Source organism: Prunus persica, chromosome G4, assembly GCF_000346465.2.
Source record: "Prunus persica cultivar Lovell chromosome G4, Prunus_persica_NCBIv2, whole genome shotgun sequence".
Taxonomy (NCBI): domain Eukaryota; kingdom Viridiplantae; phylum Streptophyta; class Magnoliopsida; order Rosales; family Rosaceae; genus Prunus; species Prunus persica.
This window is the reverse complement of record NC_034012.1, coordinates 3,607,871-3,629,846: the sequence shown is the minus strand read 5'-3', so window position 1 is coordinate 3,629,846 and position 21,976 is coordinate 3,607,871. Positions and strand designations below refer to the sequence as shown.

The window sequence follows — 21,976 nt, the reverse complement described above, 5'->3', positions numbered from 1 at the left end:
AAGATCTTAGTCACTCCTGGTATGGGAAATGGGAAATTGTCAATTTGGTTAAGCAGAAGACAAACCTCTAAGACAAGTTTTCTCCTCCGCAGGGTTGTTTGCAAAAGCAAACTTTAAAATATTGGATACCAGAGAATGGAAATCTCTTGAGGTTTATCGAATCATTGTCACAACCTCCAATAAAATGGCAACAGAAAATAACACCAACCAGCTAGACTTTAATTTTTATGTATTTCAGATTAGCCATAGCCATAGCCACTGGCAAGGATGAAACAAGCAAATGACCAGGGTACCAAAGAACAGAAAATTAAACAAAATGAAGTAAAAAATACTCGATTATCTGAAAACGATTTACACAACCACCTCATCTCAAACGTCACTCCACAAATCCAAGAGTGAGAAGATACAGTCAGGAAACTTGTATGCTTTTTATAAATACATGTCTCAACGGACTTCTCAAGAAAGAAGTAGCAACAAAACTCAACATACTTACTATTTTCACATTAGCAGAAAATGTGTTAGTGTTCTCCGCATGACCTGCAGACAAGGCATGCAAATTTGTAAAAGTACAAAAAGACTAAACTGGCAGAAGATCATGAAAAGCAGTGTTAGTCAGCTAATTTAACAACCCAGCTAATCTTCCTTTCTCCCATTAATATCTGTTATTCAAACCCTTTTTGTCTCCACAATCTGCACAATCCTCCAACAACATCTGTTATTCACATTTCATACATATCTTGATCCATCAGTGCAGTGTAAGCATAGAAACCACCATCTAAACTTTTTACGCAATATCTTTGGAAGCATCTGCTAATCCAATAAATTAAGCATCCTCATGAGAAAACCCACTTTTAGAGGCCATATGAACTAAATCACTTCATATGGTACATCTCATACCCATACCACCCTCCTAGGGTAAAACATGGCATTCTCAACCTTAACTCATTCACCACCTATGTCACCATGTGCATGTTTTGTTTACTGAAGCAGTATTTATAAGAGCAATCTTGCTTCATAAGATATAATTCACTCAAACATACAAACTATGTTTACTATTCGGAATATAATGTAATCAAATACAGACTTTACTTCCCCTCACATTTCCTTCTAAAGCTATTTTGATTTAATCAAGAAATGGTGCTCCAGTTGTTTAAACTCTTTAGAAAAGAAAATGAGACTAAAAACTAATCCCTAGAACATAAATAAGCCCGAAGTCAGTCAGAGTGGATGAAGAAATTCTGTGGCAAAATGATGCCATGTGGACATAGGATGCGCAAGTTGTTTATCCTCTTTCTGTTCCTCCCTGTTTCTTATATCTTATCCAGAAGGGCCACACCTTCATATTACTACAGAAAAGTTCTGAACTTCATTTAGCACAATTTGACATATCATTCCATAAAGGTAAGACTTCCTTTTAAGTTCAGAAAGTATTCAATGCCATTTACTTATTATAGCATTTACATTAATTTGTTTTCAACAATAATTTTATATGAATGGTAATCATTTATTTACTAAAGATATGCACTATCACAAGCTAAACTTTGAGCTGTTACAGTATTATTACTTCCATAACTATCATTTGAATTTTTGAAAATACTTAGGATTCAGCTGTTTGAAGATTTCCTTACTGGTAGACATCTATGAAGATGTCAAAAAGTTGGTTAGAAAGGCATTCATAATTGTACATTCAACTTAATTCATCTTTCCACCTGACTTTATTTACTATCTAGCACACTCAATATGCCAGACTCCTCTTTGTATACCCACTATGTACTTTTTGGCATAAATCCCTCAAGGAAAAAGTAAATCTTACTACACAGGCTTCCAGTTCCAATTTTTGGCATAAGCTATTAATTATTCTTCCTATGAAACATAATCTTTTAATAAATCATAAAAGCCTATGACAATATTGACTAGATTGGGTCCCTATTGTATTGTGAATATTTTTTAATAAAAGGCAATGTATCAAAACATGTGGCTGTAATGAGCAAACTCAGTAAAAGGCAACGCTTTCAAGAATTGTATTTCAGAATTTATTAGTTTTTCATGCGCACACCCTAATATAGAAAGCAACTTGAAATTGCAAAAAAGGATAAATTGACATTCAATACAGTTACCTCCGAACAAAAAACTAGACAAACTGTCCTCAAGTGTTGTCAGCTGAAAGGAAGGAAATAAGGAAACAAGAACGAAGAGCTGGTAGACAATAGAAAAAAAAGAAGATTGAATTGCATAATTAATTACCTAATGAGCTCAAATGAAGAGATGGAGGAGCATCTTGATTAAAGGCCAATATTTTATAGCTAATTTCTCATGTGTACACCCTGATATAAAAGCAACTTAAACTGTACAATAAGGATAAATCATACTTTCTCTACAATTACCTTTGAACAAAAATTAGACAACCCATTCCACAGTGTTGTAAGCTGAAAGGAAGAAAACAAGGGAACAAGAACCAAGAGCTGACTGACAATAAGAAAGAGTTTATTGTATAGCTAATTATCTCATGAGCTCAAAAGAAAAGAACGGGAGCATCAAGATTAGAGGCCAATATTTTCTATTTTAAAAAAAGGTATGAGAGGGACAAGGAGCTTCTATATTCAAGCAAATGAGAAAGACAAGTGACTCTTATTCCTTGTTACCGAATCTCTTGGCAATTATTGGACGAACATCATCAGCATTAACCAGGGTCTCTAAGAAGGGAAGTAATGAAATCAGAGCACTATCGGATGGATCATCAAACCAACTCTTTATAGGAATTCCATTATTAACTTGCAATCGGAAAACCTGAAATGATAAAAAGAGGATAAGAGAAAAACAGTCAGTTTACCGAGTAATAACAAGGTTCATTTCTTTCCACTTTTTTTCTCTTTGCCTTAGCTTTTAATTTCGCCAGGAGTGAAACCAATTTTTATTAGTAGCCACTACAACTGCCAGCATCAAGAGATCTGAAAGAAAGTGCGAGTTCTCAAGCAATAGGGCAACCCATAAATTGGCAATGCAAAAATTAGGACAAATGGAAATTGAAAAAAGAAAATCCTAAACATTAAGATATAAAGGTCCAAGAAGTTAACACAAATGGCCAGGAGATATACCTGTGGAGTATTATCAATTATGGCAACTTTTGCAAGATCAACACCTAAAACTGTCAAATCTTTAGTGTAACTGCCATCTGAGAAAATGCAAGATTCACGATAAACTCTGCGAGATATAAGCTTTGCATATGGATCCAATATATCAAGAAGTTGCTCTGCATATATGCTTTGGCTGGCCGTAAAAATAACAACTTCAAACATTTCTGCAACTTTCTCCAAGAATGTTTGGAGGTAAGGCCTCTGTTTCACATATACCGTGTGCTCTTTCATGTTGAAAAAGACGGTAAATGTGAAGTCTGCATCATCAAGATGTTCCAATGTAGAATGAACCAGTGTTTCTGCATATATAATAGCAGCATTACTAAGTATCAATAACATATATTTCTCAACTGAAACTCTGGCAAAAAAAAAAAAAAAAAAAATCACAGTAAGATTAAACTGAATAACATATCTAAGCAGAAGATTGGATTTATGGACCCCTAGTTGACATAACCACATCAAGGGCATAATTGGTATGGTGGTCCATAATTGTTCCCTATTCATTTATATCACATTTGAAAATATTGTTTATGACTCATTAAATATTTTCCCCAAAGAACCACTGGCCCTTCAAACAAAAGTTAACCAAATAGACAAATGAAAAAATGGAAAACCAACATTCTTAGTGGCTTGGTGTACCACAACCTAAGCCTAAATGCTGTCAATACACACATTTATGTCTATACATGTCAATGTATTAATGTGGGCACGCATGAGCGCGCGCACACAGACAAATATATTTGTACTTATGAACCTGTTTACGTGATACGGTATAAAATGAAAAATAATTGATTTGTGGGCTAGAGAGAAGCCATATGATCTCTGTGGTGTGCATCTGCACATACATAGCCTGCATTGATGATATTATCGCAATCAATTCACGTGTCCTATTTAAGCACTACAAATTGCTTCCACAACTTTCAACACATTGACGGCTCACCGGACGAATGTCAAACAACTAAAAAATGTGGCTCAGTCTTTAATACACAGTTATAGTAGCCAGACTGAGTTAAAATCAACGGAAATTTTTTCAAAAATAAGCAAACACCCACAAGACTGTATTTTTTTGTTTTTGTTAAGAGAGAAAGTGAGATGGGAGTTGCCAACACTTCAAACTAAATGTTTCACTGACACCGGAAACAGGTAACAAAGACTTCTGCAAAAAATTTGATTTTCAACATTATGGATTTCAAATTTGACTTGTAGGCATTTTGTTAATATACCATATTCATGTAGGCTTTAGGACAGCGTCCTCTACCAATAGCACAGCTCAATGACGTTTGATTAACTTGTTGAGAAAATTAAATGAAATTCACTATAAATTCCTAATTCGTCATTTAAGATAACATTAACAAGGTTCCAATACTAGTAAACAAGTACCTATGGTCCCAAAAGTATGTGAGAAATAGCATTAAATGATGATAAACACGTAATCATATGAGAACACAGATATATAACATTACTTACCATCCAAATCAAGTACAAGAGTTACAGACTTTCTTTTTGGAGCATCCTCAGGCAATATGTTGGGTTGATAATTTGATACCACATCTGATAATTCGGGTAAATTTTTTATAAACAACTGTGGATCAAAGGACTCCGCCTGATCTGAGTCAGAAGAACTAACAACAGTTTCCTGGTTGCAGGGGCTCATTTGACCCATTTCCGAATACATTCCAGCACAATCTGTATCTACGATGGCTTCTTCACATGATTTGTCAACATCAATATTAATATTACTGCTTCTGAAAGTGTCCTCTAGGAAAGGCAATACCATGTATTGCTCAGACGCATCAAAGAACATATTTGGTTCAGCACATTTGTAGTCAGGAAAGCAATTCGTTTCACCAATATCAACATCAAATGCATTCTCGTTGAAGGGTAAGCTCGAAATGATCATGTCAGAAATGTAGAAATCTGAGACATCGCAAGTTTGATTATCACATGAACTTCTGTTATCATCACTGTCACCAGCTCCTAACCCTGAAAAGTCAGGATCAGATTAGCATACTAGATATTAGCTCTTATTGGTAACATTACATTACATGACACAGTAGGTAGATTTGATTTTTTTTATTATATAAAAACATGTTACAAATTACCACTGGAAAGTGGTTAAATTTTGTTGAAATAACCTACACATACTAAATAGTGTTTTAGAATAGCATTTACACACAGTTCAGGGCTGGCACATACCTATGTTATTTCTTCCTTTTTAATTATATCAGATTGATCTCTATGTGTTTAATTAACCAAGTTGAGGCATACCCGCATCAATGTCAGCAGTTGGTTCACTATTTGGTTCGCCATGGGATTCACTAGACTCCAAAGCAGGAGAGAAAATTGTCTCTAAATTTGATGGGCAGGTGTGAGATGACTCCTGAAAATTATACAACCTTATAAGAAATCTTAATTGCCACACAGTGCAATTCAAGAAAACTTTGAGCAAGAATCATTTTCAAAACCAAAGGGCAATGCACTATTAAGGCAATAAATTGGTGTCCGCAGCCTTGGAAATTAAACACTTACCATCCTTTTGGTTTCAGAATTGCATGATTGCTTACAATCTTGTTCATCCAGCAATTCCTGATGGTCAATTGCTTCATCACGTCCAATTTCCTTAATAGAAACGTCCATGCTCGAAGAAACTATGAGAATATAAGAAGCTCTAACATTAACAATTGCAAAAAAACTTTGGAAGCAGATAATTGTGCATGGACCGAATCAATGTCCTTCGTTGAAACTTGCATTGCACGCTCAATGTAGATTCATAAGAAGCATTTAAATTAAACAATTTACGAAAAATTAAAAGCCTCCATTACAAAATTAGAAAGCCAGAGAGCTCAAAATGCATGGAAAAATTAATACAAACTTTGATCACTTCAATACAAAGATAAATTATACAGTATTTACTATAACACTATATGATAGATCGAACAGCAACTTCTTTTTATGTTTGGTTTCTTACCTTCCTGACAATTTGTACAAGTGTCAAGATCCGCTGTATGTTCAGATTTCCTAACATGAGAACATGCTTTCTTGGTAATCACACTTGACTTTTGACATACACGAAGACCGTTTTTTTCTCGTAAACATCCCGTGCTTGATTGAGCCTTCATTTTGAAAGATGGCATTTGATCTGTACTTGTGATGCGAACCACAATCTTGAGTCTGTCTCAGAGAAACAATTAAGATAAGAAGAAAGTAATTGATACCAATCTAAAGAAACTGATAGAAACAATGGGAACCACGCAGTAGAGATATTAAGCAACATACAGTTTGGTAGTGAGATCTCCGTATGTCTGTCTGGGTATCTAATCAAAGATTCATAATAATGACGATTAGCAATCTAAACTCCACGTCTTTTAAAGTCTTCTCAAAACTGTATCAAGCTGTTTCTAATGTATCTGTTTTAGGGAGATACAAAAAGAGAGAGAGAGAGAGAGAGTAAAGTTCAGCACTAAAACACGTAGCTAACCGGGCAAACAAGGTTGTTTAAATTCCCTTACTAACCAGAAAGATCTCATGCCATGCTCCAGCCACCACAACACCGCCACTGCATCCTTAGCACCCCACTGCTTCAATCACCATCACGAAGTCAAAATTATTGTGTTTAACACGTTTATGAGTTTGTGAAACAGGATATGACTAGGGTATCCAAACTTGATATATTGGAATCAAATACTGAAAAATAGGGCCTTTGACCTTAAAATTTTACTATATTATCTCGTCAGCATCTAATTAAGAATAAAGATTGAAAAATCCTAATAAAAAACATAGTAGAAGTGCATAAACTATTCTTTAAGAAACATTTCCAAAACCTTAAATGATTGAAAAGCCTTAAAACAACATAATCGTTTCTTAACAAGGCACAAAATTCAAAACCCCTATTCCAAAGCTCCAAAATTTCCAAGTAAACGTTAAAGATAAAGTCAACCAACCAAGTGACTCATACCAAAATATCACCAAGGTTCTTAAACCCCATTGACCAAAGAACTACGCACAAATCGCATAAGCATTTCTCAGAGGCAGAATAATCAAAACCTACACATGAACTTAAAACCCTAAACAAGAAGCTCCATTGACTACACAGTTCAATTACCAAATTCACACACTTGAAAGAGAGAGAGAGAGAGAGAAAGCAAGAAAGAAAACGAACCCAAGAAACAATGAATTTCGAGCAACAGGACCATGAAGCTGTAATTAGCTAAGCTAAATTGATAAAAATTAACAGTATAAATAAAAAAAGGTGAAAATTTAAGAGAAAATACCTCTCTCTCTCTCTCTCTCTCTCTCTCTCGCTCGCTCTTGCACTCTCTCTCTAAGACTCTGTTCTTCTCTCTCTTAACGGTCAGACAGAGGTAATATGTCGGCTTCTCTTGGATCATACCGACGGCTCTGATGGGATCTTCGCTAAGTGATTTCAGCAAATAGAACTCTGCCACGTAATCAGTAGAACCAGCTCACCATGACGCGTTGACACGTGCACTTTCGTCGAAACACGGGGAGTTGTGTTAGGCAAGACTCCTGGCCACCCTCTTTCTTAGCGCGTGTACCTCTTCGTCAAAGCAGGCAAAAGAAACATATACTATTGTCCTTTTTTTTTTCTCTAGCATAATGTCTTATTTATATCATATTTCATAAATATAAAAGAACATAAAATTAAGATATTTAACCCTTTTTTTTACAAAAATCTATTAATTTTTTTTATAAAAATTTATATTAATCTCTCTTTCATAAGTGTATTTTATAAGTCAAATATCGTAATGACATCAAAAACGCATGTTATGTACTACAATAACCATACATGATCGTCGGTATCATTTCATAATTATGTACTCATGCATTCAATTAAAGAAACTATAATATATATACCTATATCACCTAAATCTCATCAATTTTCTAACAAAAAACAACAAAGCAATGAGCTGGCTTACTCACATCAAGGACGGGCCATGGACGGGCCGAATAATGACCCCTAGGCTCACTCATGTCGATGGTTGTTTTATGGGCTTCAATGTTTTTATTGGACTCTACGGGTTCCTTTGTAGGTTCCATATTCAGTGTGTCGCAGAAAATTGGCCAGTCATATATAGTATAAACAACTTCTTAATCTAAAATTAAAATAGGTTCTAAATTCAAATCTCATATTAGTCAATAATGAAAAATTTTAATAGAATAATGTCATTTATTATTTTGGCGGGAGAGGGTGGGAAGCTTCAAGTTTCCTTCTATTTCTTGAATTTTATGAACGAAAGTAGAAGATTAAGACAAAATATTTAGCGTTTGGGTGACCAAAGAACAAGCATGGGTGTAAGCTCCTCTTATGTGGGAGCCCATAATCGTTCCTATATTGGAACATTCCGGAGACCGAATTACTTAGCCTTGTTTATTAAAAGCCCTTGGCTCTGGTGGACTTTCGAACGTGTTGTTAAATGAAAACTTGTCAAAACATTATCCAAAAAAACCTTGCCAAAGCATAACGAGGAGGGCATGTGCCATGGGTTCCATTAATTCCACACAGAAAGTTCAACAATTCATATACAAAATGATAGGACACCGATCGTGAGTGAGTAATATATCACATCGAGAGTTATGCTAGTTTTAATCGTTCGAACATGGTAATTGTGAACTATTAATGCATCGTCATGCTTGTAAGTGATCGCTTTAACCTGCTGTAAAACATATCATGTTGGTAGCATGTTGATTTCGCTGTTCAAATCATGTCTTAGGTCCATTGGATCCAAGGTTTGATTATGTTGTTCCCAAAACACTTGCCAAAAAACAAGGCAAACCGTGTAGACCTCAAGATTAGTACTTTCTAAGAAGCTGGTAAGAAGGCTTATGCCTTGCAACTGAGCTGACTGCTTGCCTCACAGTCTTCTTAATAATAATTATAAGCGTTAAAAAGTAGCTTGAAATGACGTGTTTGGAGGTATTGGCAGAAGCGGTCCATAGACAAAAACATCAAATATTTCGACCCAAAAAAAGACAATAAATCAAATATATATTTGTGGTGAATACTAAATACTAGAGTGAGCCTTTTTTTTGCTTTATATTTATACTATTCCCAAGAATCAAAGATCTCTCTCTCATTGTTCATATTTTTCTTCTATTGGGCTTTGTAAAAAGATGACGACACGTGTAAAGGTCTCTTCTTTTCTTCTATACTTCAACCTCTCTCTCTCTTCTTTCCGATTTTTCCATTTAAAAAAAAAATCGGTTTTTTTTTAAATATTCTAAAGCTTTGATTTTGTGGTGACGCGTTGAGCAATTTGCATGGAGGAAAATGCAGGAACAGAAAATGGGGAGAGAGACAGAGAATAGAAGGGACAAGGTGCGCCGAGGACAGAAGGGGACGCATCAGCCAAAACACACATGATTAGGAAGCGATAATTAAACACGCTTACTAGCAGGAAATAAACCCAAGACTGCGAAAGCGATGAAAGAGACGTGTGTAAGTGTAAGCTACAAGAAGAAGCACCAACCAACAGAAGTAGCAAGTACAGAAATGATAAAGCTCCAGCTTTTCCAATACCCACATGAGTTTCTGAGAAAAACCCACAACCCAAACCCAAAGCCCTCTATATGGAGCTCGAAAGCAGAGAGAGAGGCACCGCCACATTCTCATCCTCAGCTACCAGCAACATGAGGCCCAACAAAAACAACACTACCACTAGCGGCACCGCCAAAAGAGACAAGTCAATTGCTCAGTACAATGCAGATGCTGGCATTTTAGCTGAATATGAGCAGTCTACTGCGTCTGGTAAGTCCTTTAACTATTCAAGATCAGTGCTTTATCCTCCAGAATCTGTACCTGAAGAGCAAATAAGTGTCTATTTCTCGAGAATCCAAAGGGGTGCTCTTGTTCAATCCTTTGGTTGTATGCTTGCAATTGAAGAACCCACTTTTAGAATTATCGGTTATAGTGAGAATTGCTTTGAGTTGTTGGGTTTGGATAGTCTCTTTGAGTCAAAACAATTAAAGGGTCTAATTGGAATTGATTCTAGAACCTTGTTTACACCTTCTTCCGGGGCTTCACTGGCCAAAGCTGCTGCGTCCAGGGAGATATCATTGTTAAACCCAATTTGGGTTTATTCTAGGAGTACCCAGAAGCCATTTTATGCTATATTGCATAGAATTGATGTGGGAATTGTGATTGATTTGGAGCCTGCTAGGTCTGGTGATCCTGCATTGTCGCTTGCAGGCGCTGTGCAGTCACAGAAACTTGCGGTTCGGGCAATTTCTAGGCTTCAGTCTCTCCCTGGAGGAGATATTGGTGTGTTATGTGATACAGTTGTGGAAGATGTTCAGAAGCTTACTGGATATGACAGAGTTATGGTTTACAAGTTCCATGAGGATGATCATGGTGAAGTTGTGTCTGAAATCAGAAGGGCGGATTTAGAATCCTATTTGGGTTTACATTATCCTGCCACGGATATCCCTCAAGCTGCCCGTTTCTTGTTCAAGCAGAATCGTGTACGCATGATTTGTGATTGCAATGCAAATCCAGTTAAAATCATTCAAAGTGAAGAACTAAAGCAGCCTCTGTGCTTGGTCAATTCAACCCTCCGGTCACCACATGGCTGCCACAGACAGTACATGGCCAACATGGGATCCATTGCCTCATTGGTGATGGCAGTTATTATCAATGGTAATGATTCGACGAAGCTTTGGGGGTTGGTAGTGTGCCACCACACTTCACCCCGTTATGTCCCTTTCCCTCTTCGCTATGCTTGTGAGTTTCTTATGCAGGCATTTGGGCTGCAGCTGTACATGGAGCTTCAATTGGCAGCACAGTTGGCTGAAAAAAAGGTTCTCAGAACACAAACCTTGCTTTGTGACATGCTCCTCCGGGATGCCCCATCAGGTATTGTGACCCAATCTCCTAGTATAATGGATCTCGTGAAGTGTGATGGGGCTGCATTGTATTATGGCGGGACATGTTGGTTGTTAGGTGTAACTCCAACTGAATCACAGGTTAAAGATATAGCAGAGTGGCTGCTAAGTAATCATGGGGATTCCACAGGTCTGAGTACCGATAGTTTGGCAGAAGCTGGTTACCCTGGTGCACCTTTACTGGGTGATGCAGTCTGTGGTATGGCTACTGCAAGAGCCAGTTCAAAGGATTTCTTGTTTTGGTTCAGGTCTCACACTGCAGAGGAAGTCAAATGGGGAGGAGCTAAGCATCATCCAGAGGCTAAGGATGACGGTGGAAGGATGCACCCAAGATCATCATTTAAAGCTTTTCTTGAAGTAGTTAAAAGTAGAAGTTTGCCTTGGGAGGTCTCTGAAATTAATGCCATCCACTCTTTACAGCTCATAATGAGAGACTCGTTTCAGGATATGGAAGAAAGTGTTTCTAAGGCAATAAATAATGCTCATCAGAGTGATACTGAAATGCAGCCTCAGGGGATAGATGAACTCAGTTCTGTGGCATGTGAAATGGTTAAATTGATTGAGACAGCTTCAGTTCCGATTTTTGGGGTTGATTCAGCTGGTCTCATCAATGGATGGAATACAAAGATGGCTGAATTGACAGGATTACAAGATAGCGAAGCTATGGGGAAGTCCCTAGCTAATGAAATTGTTTGTGAGGACTCACGGGAAGCTGTTGAAGATCTTTTATGCAGAGCCTTACAAGGTAAATTTTTTCTTGCATTTATAATGTACTGTGTTTGAGGATTTTAAAGTACTCAAATGTCATAGACACTACATTCCATGCTTATGCATGCTTATAAGTTACCAAGTACTATGCAAATAGCTTACTAACTTCTATACTGCTTCTATTGTCAATCATTGCTTCACAAGTTCAGTTCTTTCGGCTCGTCTTCTTGAACTTTGCTAATTATACTGTGTGGTTGCACTAACACATTTGTCCTCTCTTAACTGTAACTGCCTTACTGGGCCGCCTTATCATCTCTTGCATATTTGGTCCATACTTCCTGGCATTCTTCCCTTTATCCCTTAAGGGCCCCAGAGTAGAGCTTGATGACTTTTCTTATTAGTATAACATTTGTTCTTCAGTGCTCACAAAGAAACATCTTCAACTAGTGAAGACAGCCATGTTTAAGTTTCTTTTATCCTGTCAAATTTTCAAAATATCCAATCTTTGCATTTTTATCTTAACATTTTAAATACTCCTTTAGCAGGGCCTGAAGTAGGCTGTCCTATAGGTAAGAAGCTGACATGATAAAATATGTTTCAAGGGCTTTTTGATGAATAGGGTCCATTACAAATCTGCGTTCTTATTATTTTGTGGGACACAAGAGACTTTTTTCCTTTTTTTATTCTTTGAGTGATGGCTCATACTTTTAAGTAAGATTTCTTCTTCAGTTATCAGTTGCTTTAGCAAATATATGGAATGATTCATAGGAAGTTGAGGGATTTAGACTTTTGTATGGAATTTATTTTTGAAATTCAAAAACCTAGTTTTCGTCCTCCTTTGCCTCTTTAATTATAATCTTAATTTTCCAAACAGTAGCCGATGTTAACTTCTATCTTATCCAGGTGAGGAGGACAAGAATATTGAGTTAAAACTGAGAAATTTTGGGCACTCTCAGCATAACTCGGTTGTCTATGTTGTAGCCAACACTTGCACAAGTAGGAATCATGCAAAGAATGTTGTTGGTGTATGCTTTGTGGGTCAAGATATTACTTGTGAAAAAGTTGTTATGGATAAATTCATCCGTTTGCAAGGCGATTATAAGGCTATTATACAGAGTCTTAACCCATTGATTCCACCCATATTTGCATCTGATGAGAATGCCTGCTGCTCTGAATGGAATGCAGCCATGGAAAAGCTTACTGGTTGGACAAGAGATGACGTTATTGGTAAAATGCTTCCTGGGGAAATCTTTGGAGGTTTCTGTCGGCTGAAAGGTCAAGATACACTGACTAAATTTATGATTATATTGTACCAAGGAATCAGTGGTCAAGATATTGAGAAGTTTCCACTTGGGTTTTTTGATAGAAAGGGGAACTTTGTTGAGGTGATCTTAACAGCAAGCAAGAGGACTGATGGAGGTGGAAATATAATTGGTTGTTTCTGCTTCTTGCAAATATCTTTGCCTGACCTGCAGCAGCCCTTGGAAGGACACAAACAAGAGGGTAGAGAAGGCTTTTCAAAACTAAAGGAATTAACATACATGCGACAAGAGATGAAAAATCCTTTAAATGGTATTCGGTTTACGCACAGACTTCTTCAAAATACAACTATTTCAGAATATCAGAAGCAATTTCTTGACACTAGTGATGCATGTGAAAGACAAATCATGACAATCATCGAGGATATGAATATGAGAAGCATAGAGGAAGGGTGAGTATTCTTATTAATTGGTTCATGATGTGCGTAAGCTAACTCTTTTAAATTTATTTGTAGTGTATAGGTTCTTTTCTTTCACTATGTGCATAGTAAATTATATAAAATCCCGAATCAGAACTTTTCAAATAAACTGGTTTTAGCCCTAATGTTTTTCCTAATTCTTGGTGTCATTATCTTTGGGGGTATTTTCTTATAAAAATAGTAATAATCTTATCTTTTCGCAACATATTTAGTTCTTTGTTTTTTTGAAATCATTATGAAATAATTACACAATAAGAAAGCACTTAATACATAAACGACATTAGTCTTTTTAGTGTGCTTATGAAATTGTGCGAGAATAAGCCTCACATCTTATCCTGGTTATAGCAGTAGCGTGAAGCTGAACATGGGAGAATTTGTCTTGGGAAACATTTTGGATGCCATTGTTAGTCAATCAATGATCTCATTGAGGGAAAAGAATCTGCAGCTTTTTCATGAGATTCCAGAAGAAGTTAAATCACTATCTTTGCATGGGGATCAAATCAGGCTGCAGTTGGTCTTGTCTGATTTCTTGCTCAATGTAGTGAATCATGCACCTTCCCCAGATGGCTGGGTTGAAATTAAAATTTTACCTGGTCTAAAGTTAATACAGGATGGCAACAATTGTATCCGTTTACAGTTCAGGTACCTCAACCATTTTTAGGTTCATATTTTGACTATGCACAGCTAATAAATTTAACATAAACCTTACTTGTCCTTATCTTCTTGTGCATGTAGAATGACTCACCCCGGTCAAGGCCTTCCGGCTGCGCTTATCCGAGATATGTTCGAGGGAGGAAATCGATGGACTACGCAGGAAGGGCTTGGCCTAAATCTGTCCAGGAAACTTCTGAATAGAATGAATGGTCAGGTTCAGTATGTTAGAGAGCATGACAAATGTTACTTCCTCATTGACCTTGAACTTAAAACCAGGAAAGAAAGGCAGAGGGTTTCAGTGTCACAGGCCGATATGAGCACAATGTCTTAAGTTTCATCAGGATCTCTGTTTGTTGAGTCTCTTGATATTTAGGGCATCATCAAGGCTGTCTGAACCACCTTCTATCTTGGCCTAAAAATTCGGTCAACCATATTATTTACGACAGCTTTACTCAGCTTCCATTTTATATGGTTTCCCTAGCAAAAAATCCTTCCTCATGTGCAGGTTCTGTTACTCCAGCTGTTTTTCTTTGTATTTTACCAACTTTGTTTAAAATAAAGTAAAAATAAAAATATCATGTGTATGAAATAGGGCTGCGGGACCAACATATTAGATTTACTGGCCGAGATAGGTTATCTTATGTATAAATGCAATCCTGAGGTTATGATGTATATATATATAATCTTTTATCATTCCAGCCCCTCAATCAAAGCAGGGTGTTTATTTATTGGAAGCCCTCCTGTGATGGTATTCATTTGCATCATTGCAATGCAAATTCTCTGCAAGGTATTCTAAGCAAAATAATAATAATAATCATCAGATAAAACTATGACACGTTATGAATCATTTTATGTTGGCTTCATTATGAATCATTTTAATCAAGCAATCAATCTTGAATACAGAATTTTGCATTCAGCTGGAATTTTAAAACGAGTGATGCTATTGTCTCATTTTTGCACCATGAGAGTAATTGTCTACCTTTTCATTCTTCGGATATCAATCCTCAAATTCACATTTGAATGTGTTTGAAGAATTCAAAATGTATAACATGGAAACCATTATCTGGGCAATGTCACATCTCAAATACACATTTGAATTTTCCATTGCAAGAACCCAACAAATAATTATGCCGAAAAGATTCTGGCCCCAACTGTACAATTTTGTACCCAATGTTAAATCACCGACCCCTCGCTCAAAACACATTGACCCATATACCCATATCAACATCATATTTGTGGACTACGTTATCCACACCCCAAGTCACGCAAACAAAAATGAGCCCAAAAATAAGAAAGCTGCACAACTGGTGACAAACGCATCTGGCTGCTGAGAGAATTGAATTCGCCTAAATGCGTTCCCTTATCTGGCTCATATCAGACTGTTAACTGCAGAGGAAACAAATTCCTACTACTGTTTCTTGTAAAACTCCCTAGAAAATACTACCAATAGGAACTAGAATACAATCTGCATGCATCCTTCTCCGACCCTACGTTTATATACTTGATGATATATATGATGGTTAGAAGCCACGGCCACCACCAAATTGGGCCGAGGGCATCTGCTTCAAATACACTGTTAACTCTTATCTGGTTTCTCATCAGAGCCACACTCTAGGCTTCCTGATGAATCAGAGTCCGACTCGTTTCGCTGACCGACATGGGTGTTCATATTATTGGAAGGAAGATGTTCTTGGATAATCTATATATAAGAAATGCACAAGATCATATCAAACATTCCATTTGTGTGTGTGAAGCATCAATGCATACAATTAAGCTAGTTCCATAAAGCAAGTTAGAAGTTTAAAAAAGCAACGGCTTTCTTGTAGTGTTTATTGTACTACCTGATCACCAGCCTCAGAACCCTCTGAGTGAAAGAGAATCGGGCGACAACGTTTGTCTTCATTCATTAGGCTTGAATTTTGAAAGTGGGCCACAAGAGCTGCCTTCCCCTGGATACGAGCATAAGCCAAGGAGGCAACTTTTTCACTATTGAACTTCTCCCACTTCTTTCCATTGAATGCCTGTATTATAATGGAAATAAGTGTATATCAATAACATATCCCATTTCCTTTATAGCATGCCAGTACCATGTCAGCCGCTAATAAGCTAAAGCCTAAAACTATTTTTTGTAAGGGTAAAACGAGAAAGCTCAAATTGGCAGAACACATCTCACAATACAACGAAGACAATGATGTAGAAATAACCCAAAGAATTAACATATAATCCTAAAAAAGAGGGGGGAAAAGAGGGAAAGCACCTCATAAAATGGGATGATGTGTGAAGGAGACAGCATATTGATAAATGCATAGCCCACATTGCATTTGTTCTGCACATAAGAGGAATATCAATCAAGGAAGACTTGTAGGGAAAACAAAAAAGAAAATAAATTATTGAAGAAGAAAGTGTCAAAACATACTCTTAAAGAAACCTAAATTACCTTAAAATCAATCGGCAGATAGAGAAAATCGAAAGTACCCTTGTGATTTTCATCTATTGCAGCAAGTAACATTTTTGAGGTGTATCTAATGGACAGAAAAAATAATCATGATAATGGCCATCAACTGTAATAAATATATGACAGAACTATAAAAGTCAGTCTTACTTATTTGGAATATTTTTTATCATTAATGTTGTTCTAGTATCGTCCCCACTGATAATCTTATCTAAATCAAGCTGAAACTGTTTCTTGCTATCAATCTGGCTCCCACTATTCTCAACTCGTCTGCTCCGCCCACGCTCAATTAAACCATCTATGCTTGTAGGTGGCAGTCCTGTGTATGGGCCATTACCTAAAAACACAGGGCTAAGCTTCGGTGAGGCCATCATTTTAAAGCTTGAGGAATTACTTTCAGACATGTTTCCTGGTATAGATACGCCAACATTCCTAGCAGCAGAAGCACTCATATTAATCATAAAATTTCCACCGTTGGGGCCCAAACCCATGCCTCCATAGGCAGTGGAACTCAAAAATGAAGTTTCTGGTGACTCGGGGAAGTAATTGAAGTGCCTGTCTAACGGAACACCAGATGGGGCGGATCCAACATGATGATGGTGATGGGAAGGGCTAAGGAAAGAGCCACGATGACCTGAGAATGGAAAGGCATGACCCTTCCCATTAGATGTAAGTTGATGTCCCACTGACTGTCGCGGCCAAGCTGAAGAATTGGTGTGTTCTGAGTAAGGAGTCGGACTCCCCCAAAGAAATTGTGGGCCTGATAACGTTTCCATACCAGATCCACTTGAGGTTGAGGGACCAAATGAGTGCATACTGCCATGGAAATGGCTTGTATTTGGCTCTGGAAATGAATGTGATTGTTGAAATGCAGATCCCTGGGATGAGTTTGTATTGGTAAATATATGATCCGCATGACTCCCCCTTCCTTGGTTATTGCCGATAGGTGCAACCTTCACATTGTTTGATATTTGGGGATGCAGAATTGACGCCAATCCAGGCAACTGGTTGCTATTTGTTGGACTCAGGGTCCTGAAACCAGGAGATTTACTAATACTGTGTACAGGACTATGTTCAATGGGGTTGAACTGTGCCCAGCTACCTGTCAAGAATATTGCATTTACCTCATTTTGTAAGAAAAATGCATTATAAAAAAATGTTGTCTTGATTAAGGCATTATATGTTCAAAGCAATATAAATTATCTCAAAGAAGAAGTTACCTGGTGGAGAGTTGGTTATCGGCGAACCCACAGGATGTCGATAACTCCGAGATTCATCTTGTTCAAGGTCTTGATTCAGTTGCAATATCAAGCTAGAAGGTACACAGTGCACAATACAATCAATAACAGACACCAACACTTGGTTCAAGCACAATACCGAAAACAGACAACACCAAAGTTTTAATAATCACAAAGCATAATTAGAGTTAAACAACATCATTATTTAATTTTAATTATTAAAATAACAGAATAAAAACATCAAATCAAATTAATGTGCCAAAGAATGTTTCTGTGAAACATTTAACTAGTTGTAGTGCTTAAGAAAAGAAATTGTCTATAAACAAGTTTCACTTCCGACTAGAAGAAGATTAACCACTAATCTCTCTAGTGGTCATAACTTGTAGCCAAAAAAAAAAAACTCTAGAAATCGTAGTATTTATATTGCATACGCACTTTCGACGAGCTCCACCAGGGCGACTGGGTTCAAGCTTTATGCGTTTACCAGCTATGTCGCTCCTATTTAATGACTTAAGGGCTGCTTCTGCAGCTCTGACATCATAATACTCAATAAATTTATGATGTCTCTTGTGCGGTGTTTCCCTTATCTGCTTTGTACACCAGAAAAATACATGTTAACCACCTTCTAAATTAAAAAATAAGTAAATAATTAAACACAAAACAAGAAATGGAGGGGTTTTCCCTTAAGATACAATTATCACCTCTTTGACCTCGCCATAAGCCCCAAATATTTGACGGAGGTCTTCATTTGAAACTGATGGATCCAAATTGAAAACTACCAAGGTTCCTTGATTAATATCTTTCTCTGATGGATTATCCTGGTGTGGCATGAAAAAAGGAATGCAAAAATTGGAAGATATATAAAAGGGTGTCGATGAACAACTAATAAAGAACTGGAACACTGTTCTGACCTTTGGAATTGAGAAGTGAATATCAAGTTTCCTCCGTCGCAGAGGCTTATTTTGTAATGTGCGCATAGCAGTTCGAGCAGCACGAATATCATAATAAGATATCATCACAAAGCCCCTATGTTTACATGCAGTGTACAGCGTTCTAATGTCGCCATATTGCTGCAAAATAGATTAATAAATAAATGAATGATATAACATTGAACCTGTGAAAGAAGGAAAACAAATATTTATGCTCAGCCAATAAAACAAAAATCTTGATAGACTCTCAGACCTTCATAAGTAGTTATGCATTCATATCTTGTAGATATAGCAAGGCCTAAATGAGATAATAAAAGATTAAAGATGAAACTTTTAGTGCAAAATACATCTTTGACCATTTGACATCGCCTTAAATTTCAGTAGATAATATATAAGTAAATTTAGGTTTTAGCCATAAAAAAACTTTCACTTTTGGAAAAAGCCAAACCTTTTTCAAAAAAGACAGAAAAACCTCTCGACTTTCAAATCAAAGACATGCAAATGTAAATGATTCATTAAGAAATCCAAAAATAAATAAGGGCAATTTTGTCCATTTTGACTTCTTTTAAAAAATTTCTCTCTCCTTTGAGTTTTTCCAAAGTCTCCCTAATATATATGCCCATAGATTCTTTTCAAATTTTTGTAGACAAATCCAAACTACAGTTTGTATAGTTTCTTTTTATGAAACAATTTTGTAAAATGTTAACCTCGCTTGACAAACTTCTTTTATTTTCATAAAAGGTGCGCGAGGATCTAAGAGAACCCTTGATAATTGTAACAGTGTCAAGTTCTACTCAGGAAGCACGTGTAATATATCACAAACTTGCACAGAACTTATGGAAACCAAAGACATACCAGACAAGTGAACAAAGGATATGGGTATTACTGGAATAAAACACAAGGAGCTCTGCCTTATTTGAATTACCTCAAAAAGTGCTTTCAGTTCTGAATCCTCAACATTACTATTGATATTTCGCACAAATAATGTTCTAGAAGGATGCTCTCCATATGGATGTTCTCCAGCAACAGCTCCCACGCCATTTGGAAGAGCATAATGAGCGATCCCATTCCCAGTAGCACCATCAGATAAACTTACTTTTGCCATGCCAACTCGCAGGCTCTCCTGTGGATCAGTTTCCAATTCCATGCCACCTCCACTACCAAAGAGATCATACTCTTCCAAGTCTTCCAGGGAACCAGGCAACCCACTGAGGTCAAGATCATCTGCTATGCCAGCTAATAGCTCCTCCTCGTCACCAGGAAGCAAGCTTCCAATTGCATGAGTTTCAATATCTTCAAGTGTATCATTGCCCTCCAAATTATGGCCTGGCTTATTTAAGCCAGTTGAGAGATCATCAATAGATTGACAGCCATGTTCTGTATCATTCAAGTTCACTGCAAGAATGCAAAAATACATGAGTCATTCCCTACTAAATGTGGCATTGAAAATCTTAATGCAATAGCTCACACATACACTTTGAATGTGGAAGAACAGGTAACGAGCTTGAAAAGAGGGTAGCATCACTTGAGGCGTGATGGACACCAGATCCAGATAAAATTCCCCAACCTCCTCTACCCACTTCTTTGGGGATACCCACCATTGGAATCTCGGTTGGGCCTACAAGACAAGTTAACAGACACGTCAGTCAGAAATCAAACTGCATAGAGTCTGGACATAATACAATATATGATTCTGGACTATTACCAGAAGATGAAAAGTTGAAAGACTGATTCATTGCATCCCTGTCCTGCTTAAAATTAACAATGCACAAGAGTTAACTTCTGTGATGATAACGAAAGTAACAGAACTAAACAATCTGCAACTCAGAGTACTAGAAAATCTGATATACACACAGATTTATATACATTATTACTAAAGATACTACAGAGCACACAGATGCAATTGGTCAATACTCATCATCCAGTTCAAAGTAAACCCACTGCGTTATATAATGAAAAGGAAATCAATAAATAAAAAACCCCACCTTGGAATACAACTCAAAAAAGCGTCCAATTCAAGAAATCAAAGGAATATGGACATAGAAATACATAAACTTACGAATTAGGAAATGAATTAACAGCATATTGTTTAGAGGGTGTGTGTCCATTTTCAATAAGTGGGAAACTTTGCAGCTACAGATAATCACAACTGGCTTAAACCCACAAGTATTAAACAGCTATATATCAGGAATCAAAGGCCCATGCTTCTATGCATTCAAACGGCCTCATAAGATTCAAACAGATAAAATAAAATCTTGGAAATGCATATCAGTCTAATCTCTGAAGCTCTCAGAGTCCGGAGTTAGAATAGTTAATTCTTTGTTGCTATTTGGGACTGAACTGTTCAGCACAATAGTCATATAAATACCAAAAAGCTCAATAATTGATATAGTTTGGCCAAATTCTATACAAGTTCAAGGAAAACCAAATACTTAAAAAGGAACAAAGATATGATTGAAGCAATATTTTACACAACTTATACAACTACTACACTCGAAAAACTATGCAAGTCCACAAAACCCGTTTGATCAAACTTACAAAATACTGAACAAAAGAAAACGACAATAAAATTGAGAACAGATGTCACCTGAAGAGGTACAAAGGCAAGCCCAACCCTAGAGCTTCACCGTGTAGACGATCACAGAGAGAGGGGCAGTGTTCTTGCCACTGCTGCCACTTTCTCTCTCTAAAACCCAATTGGAATTTGTTTGCACAGAGAGAGAGAGAGAGAGAGAGAGAGAGAGAGAAGAGTGATGGTGATTGGACGAGAAGAGTAAAGAAAAACTAAAAAGGAGCGGAGAATGATTGAGAGAGAGAGAGAGAGAGAGAGAGAGAGAGAGAGTGGGTTTTTTGGGTTTGGATTTGGGTTACGAAATGGGGGTGGTTTCAATTGTATTTAAAATGAATTTGGTGCCCAACAACATTGATCTTTTTATGAATTAATTTTATTCAAATTAAAAATATTTTTAAACCAAAAAAAAACCCAAAATAGGGAAAGTTGCCTATTTGGTTGAATGCTTATCCACAGTATTATATGGCATGATTGGCATAATTAAGGTTTGGGAATCTTACTTTTATTTTGATGATTAATGATGATAGATGTGAATTTAATAAATTTTGGATAATGATAAAGCTAAAAGTGGATAATAATTAGCCACATCATCAATTTAGTTTCTATAAACAGATAATTTTATACTGTCTGTGCCATGCCCATGACATCTCTA

The 21,976-nt window shown here is 36.8% G+C and overlaps 3 protein-coding genes across 11 annotated transcripts; 1 reads left to right on the top strand and 2 right to left on the bottom strand.

The window, feature by feature from the left end:
• Positions 213–7,445, bottom strand: LOC18781286 (CTD small phosphatase-like protein 2-A). 8 transcript variants are annotated; one of them, XR_002271499.1, is made up of 10 exons: positions 7,406–7,443; positions 6,648–6,709; positions 6,411–6,541; positions 6,103–6,305; positions 5,664–5,782; positions 5,403–5,514; positions 4,602–5,117; positions 3,096–3,433; positions 2,385–2,787; positions 213–2,196 (listed from the first exon to the last, which is right to left on the bottom strand). XR_002271499.1 is itself a non-coding variant. In XM_020563185.1 (9 exons), the coding sequence occupies exons 4-9, from the start codon at positions 6,266–6,268 to the stop codon at positions 2,629–2,631; spliced, it is 1,410 nt and encodes a 469-aa protein (XP_020418774.1). In that variant the 5' UTR covers positions 6,269–6,305; positions 6,411–6,448; positions 6,648–6,709; positions 7,406–7,445; the 3' UTR covers positions 308–2,628. The 8 variants fall into 8 exon arrangements, 6 of the variants coding, with proteins under 6 accessions (XP_020418774.1, XP_020418777.1, XP_020418772.1 ...); XR_002271498.1 differs by having other exon boundaries at positions 308–537; positions 2,118–2,787; XM_020563185.1 differs by having other exon boundaries at positions 308–2,787; positions 6,411–6,448; positions 7,406–7,445.
• On the top strand, positions 9,389–14,826 carry LOC18778146 (phytochrome E). 2 transcript variants are annotated; one of them, XM_020561177.1, is made up of 4 exons: positions 9,389–11,778; positions 12,645–13,452; positions 13,828–14,121; positions 14,215–14,826. In XM_020561177.1, exons 1-4 carry the CDS (start codon positions 9,723–9,725, stop codon positions 14,462–14,464), a joined length of 3,408 nt encoding a protein of 1,135 aa, XP_020416766.1. In that variant the 5' UTR covers positions 9,389–9,722; the 3' UTR covers positions 14,465–14,826. The 2 variants fall into 2 exon arrangements, with proteins under 2 accessions (XP_020416766.1, XP_020416765.1); XM_020561176.1 differs by having other exon boundaries at positions 13,825–14,121.
• On the bottom strand, positions 15,102–21,599 carry LOC18778791 (protein MEI2-like 5). Its single transcript, XM_007211280.2, has 13 exons — positions 21,340–21,599; positions 20,458–20,500; positions 20,227–20,370; positions 19,678–20,147; positions 18,735–18,893; positions 18,525–18,641; positions 18,259–18,410; positions 17,806–17,897; positions 16,736–17,687; positions 16,571–16,655; positions 16,391–16,459; positions 15,975–16,154; positions 15,102–15,832 (listed from the first exon to the last, which is right to left on the bottom strand). Exons 2-13 carry the CDS (start codon positions 20,486–20,488, stop codon positions 15,710–15,712), a joined length of 2,574 nt encoding a protein of 857 aa, XP_007211342.1. The 5' UTR covers positions 20,489–20,500; positions 21,340–21,599; the 3' UTR covers positions 15,102–15,709.

Bases quoted from the DNA above. Each gene is read 5' to 3' on its own strand.
- LOC18781286 (XM_020563185.1), bottom strand. From the start codon at position 6,268: ATGCCATCTTTCAAAATGAAGGCTCAATCAAGCACGGGATGTTTACGA. The intron at 5,783-6,102 runs GTAAGAAACCAA...ATATTCTCATAG, and splicing joins TTGTACAAATTGTCAGGAAG to TTTCTTCGAGCATGGACGTT. The intron at 5,118-5,402 runs GTATGCCTCAAC...CTGACTTTTCAG, and splicing joins AACTGCTGACATTGATGCGG to GGTTAGGAGCTGGTGACAGT.
- LOC18778146 (XM_020561176.1), top strand. From the start codon at position 9,723: ATGGAGCTCGAAAGCAGAGAGAGAGGCACCGCCACATTCTCATCCTCA. The intron at 13,453-13,824 runs GTGAGTATTCTT...TCCTGGTTATAG, and splicing joins ATGAGAAGCATAGAGGAAGG to CAGTAGCGTGAAGCTGAACA. The intron at 14,122-14,214 runs GTACCTCAACCA...TTGTGCATGTAG, and splicing joins TGTATCCGTTTACAGTTCAG to AATGACTCACCCCGGTCAAG.
- LOC18778791 (XM_007211280.2), bottom strand. From the start codon at position 20,488: ATGAATCAGTCTTTCAACTTTTCATCTTCTG. The intron at 17,898-18,258 runs GTGCGTATGCAA...TGTACCTTCTAG, and splicing joins CCTGGTGGAGCTCGTCGAAA to CTTGATATTGCAACTGAATC. The intron at 16,155-16,390 runs GTGCTTTCCCTC...ATTATAATACAG, and splicing joins ACATCATCCCATTTTATGAG to GCATTCAATGGAAAGAAGTG.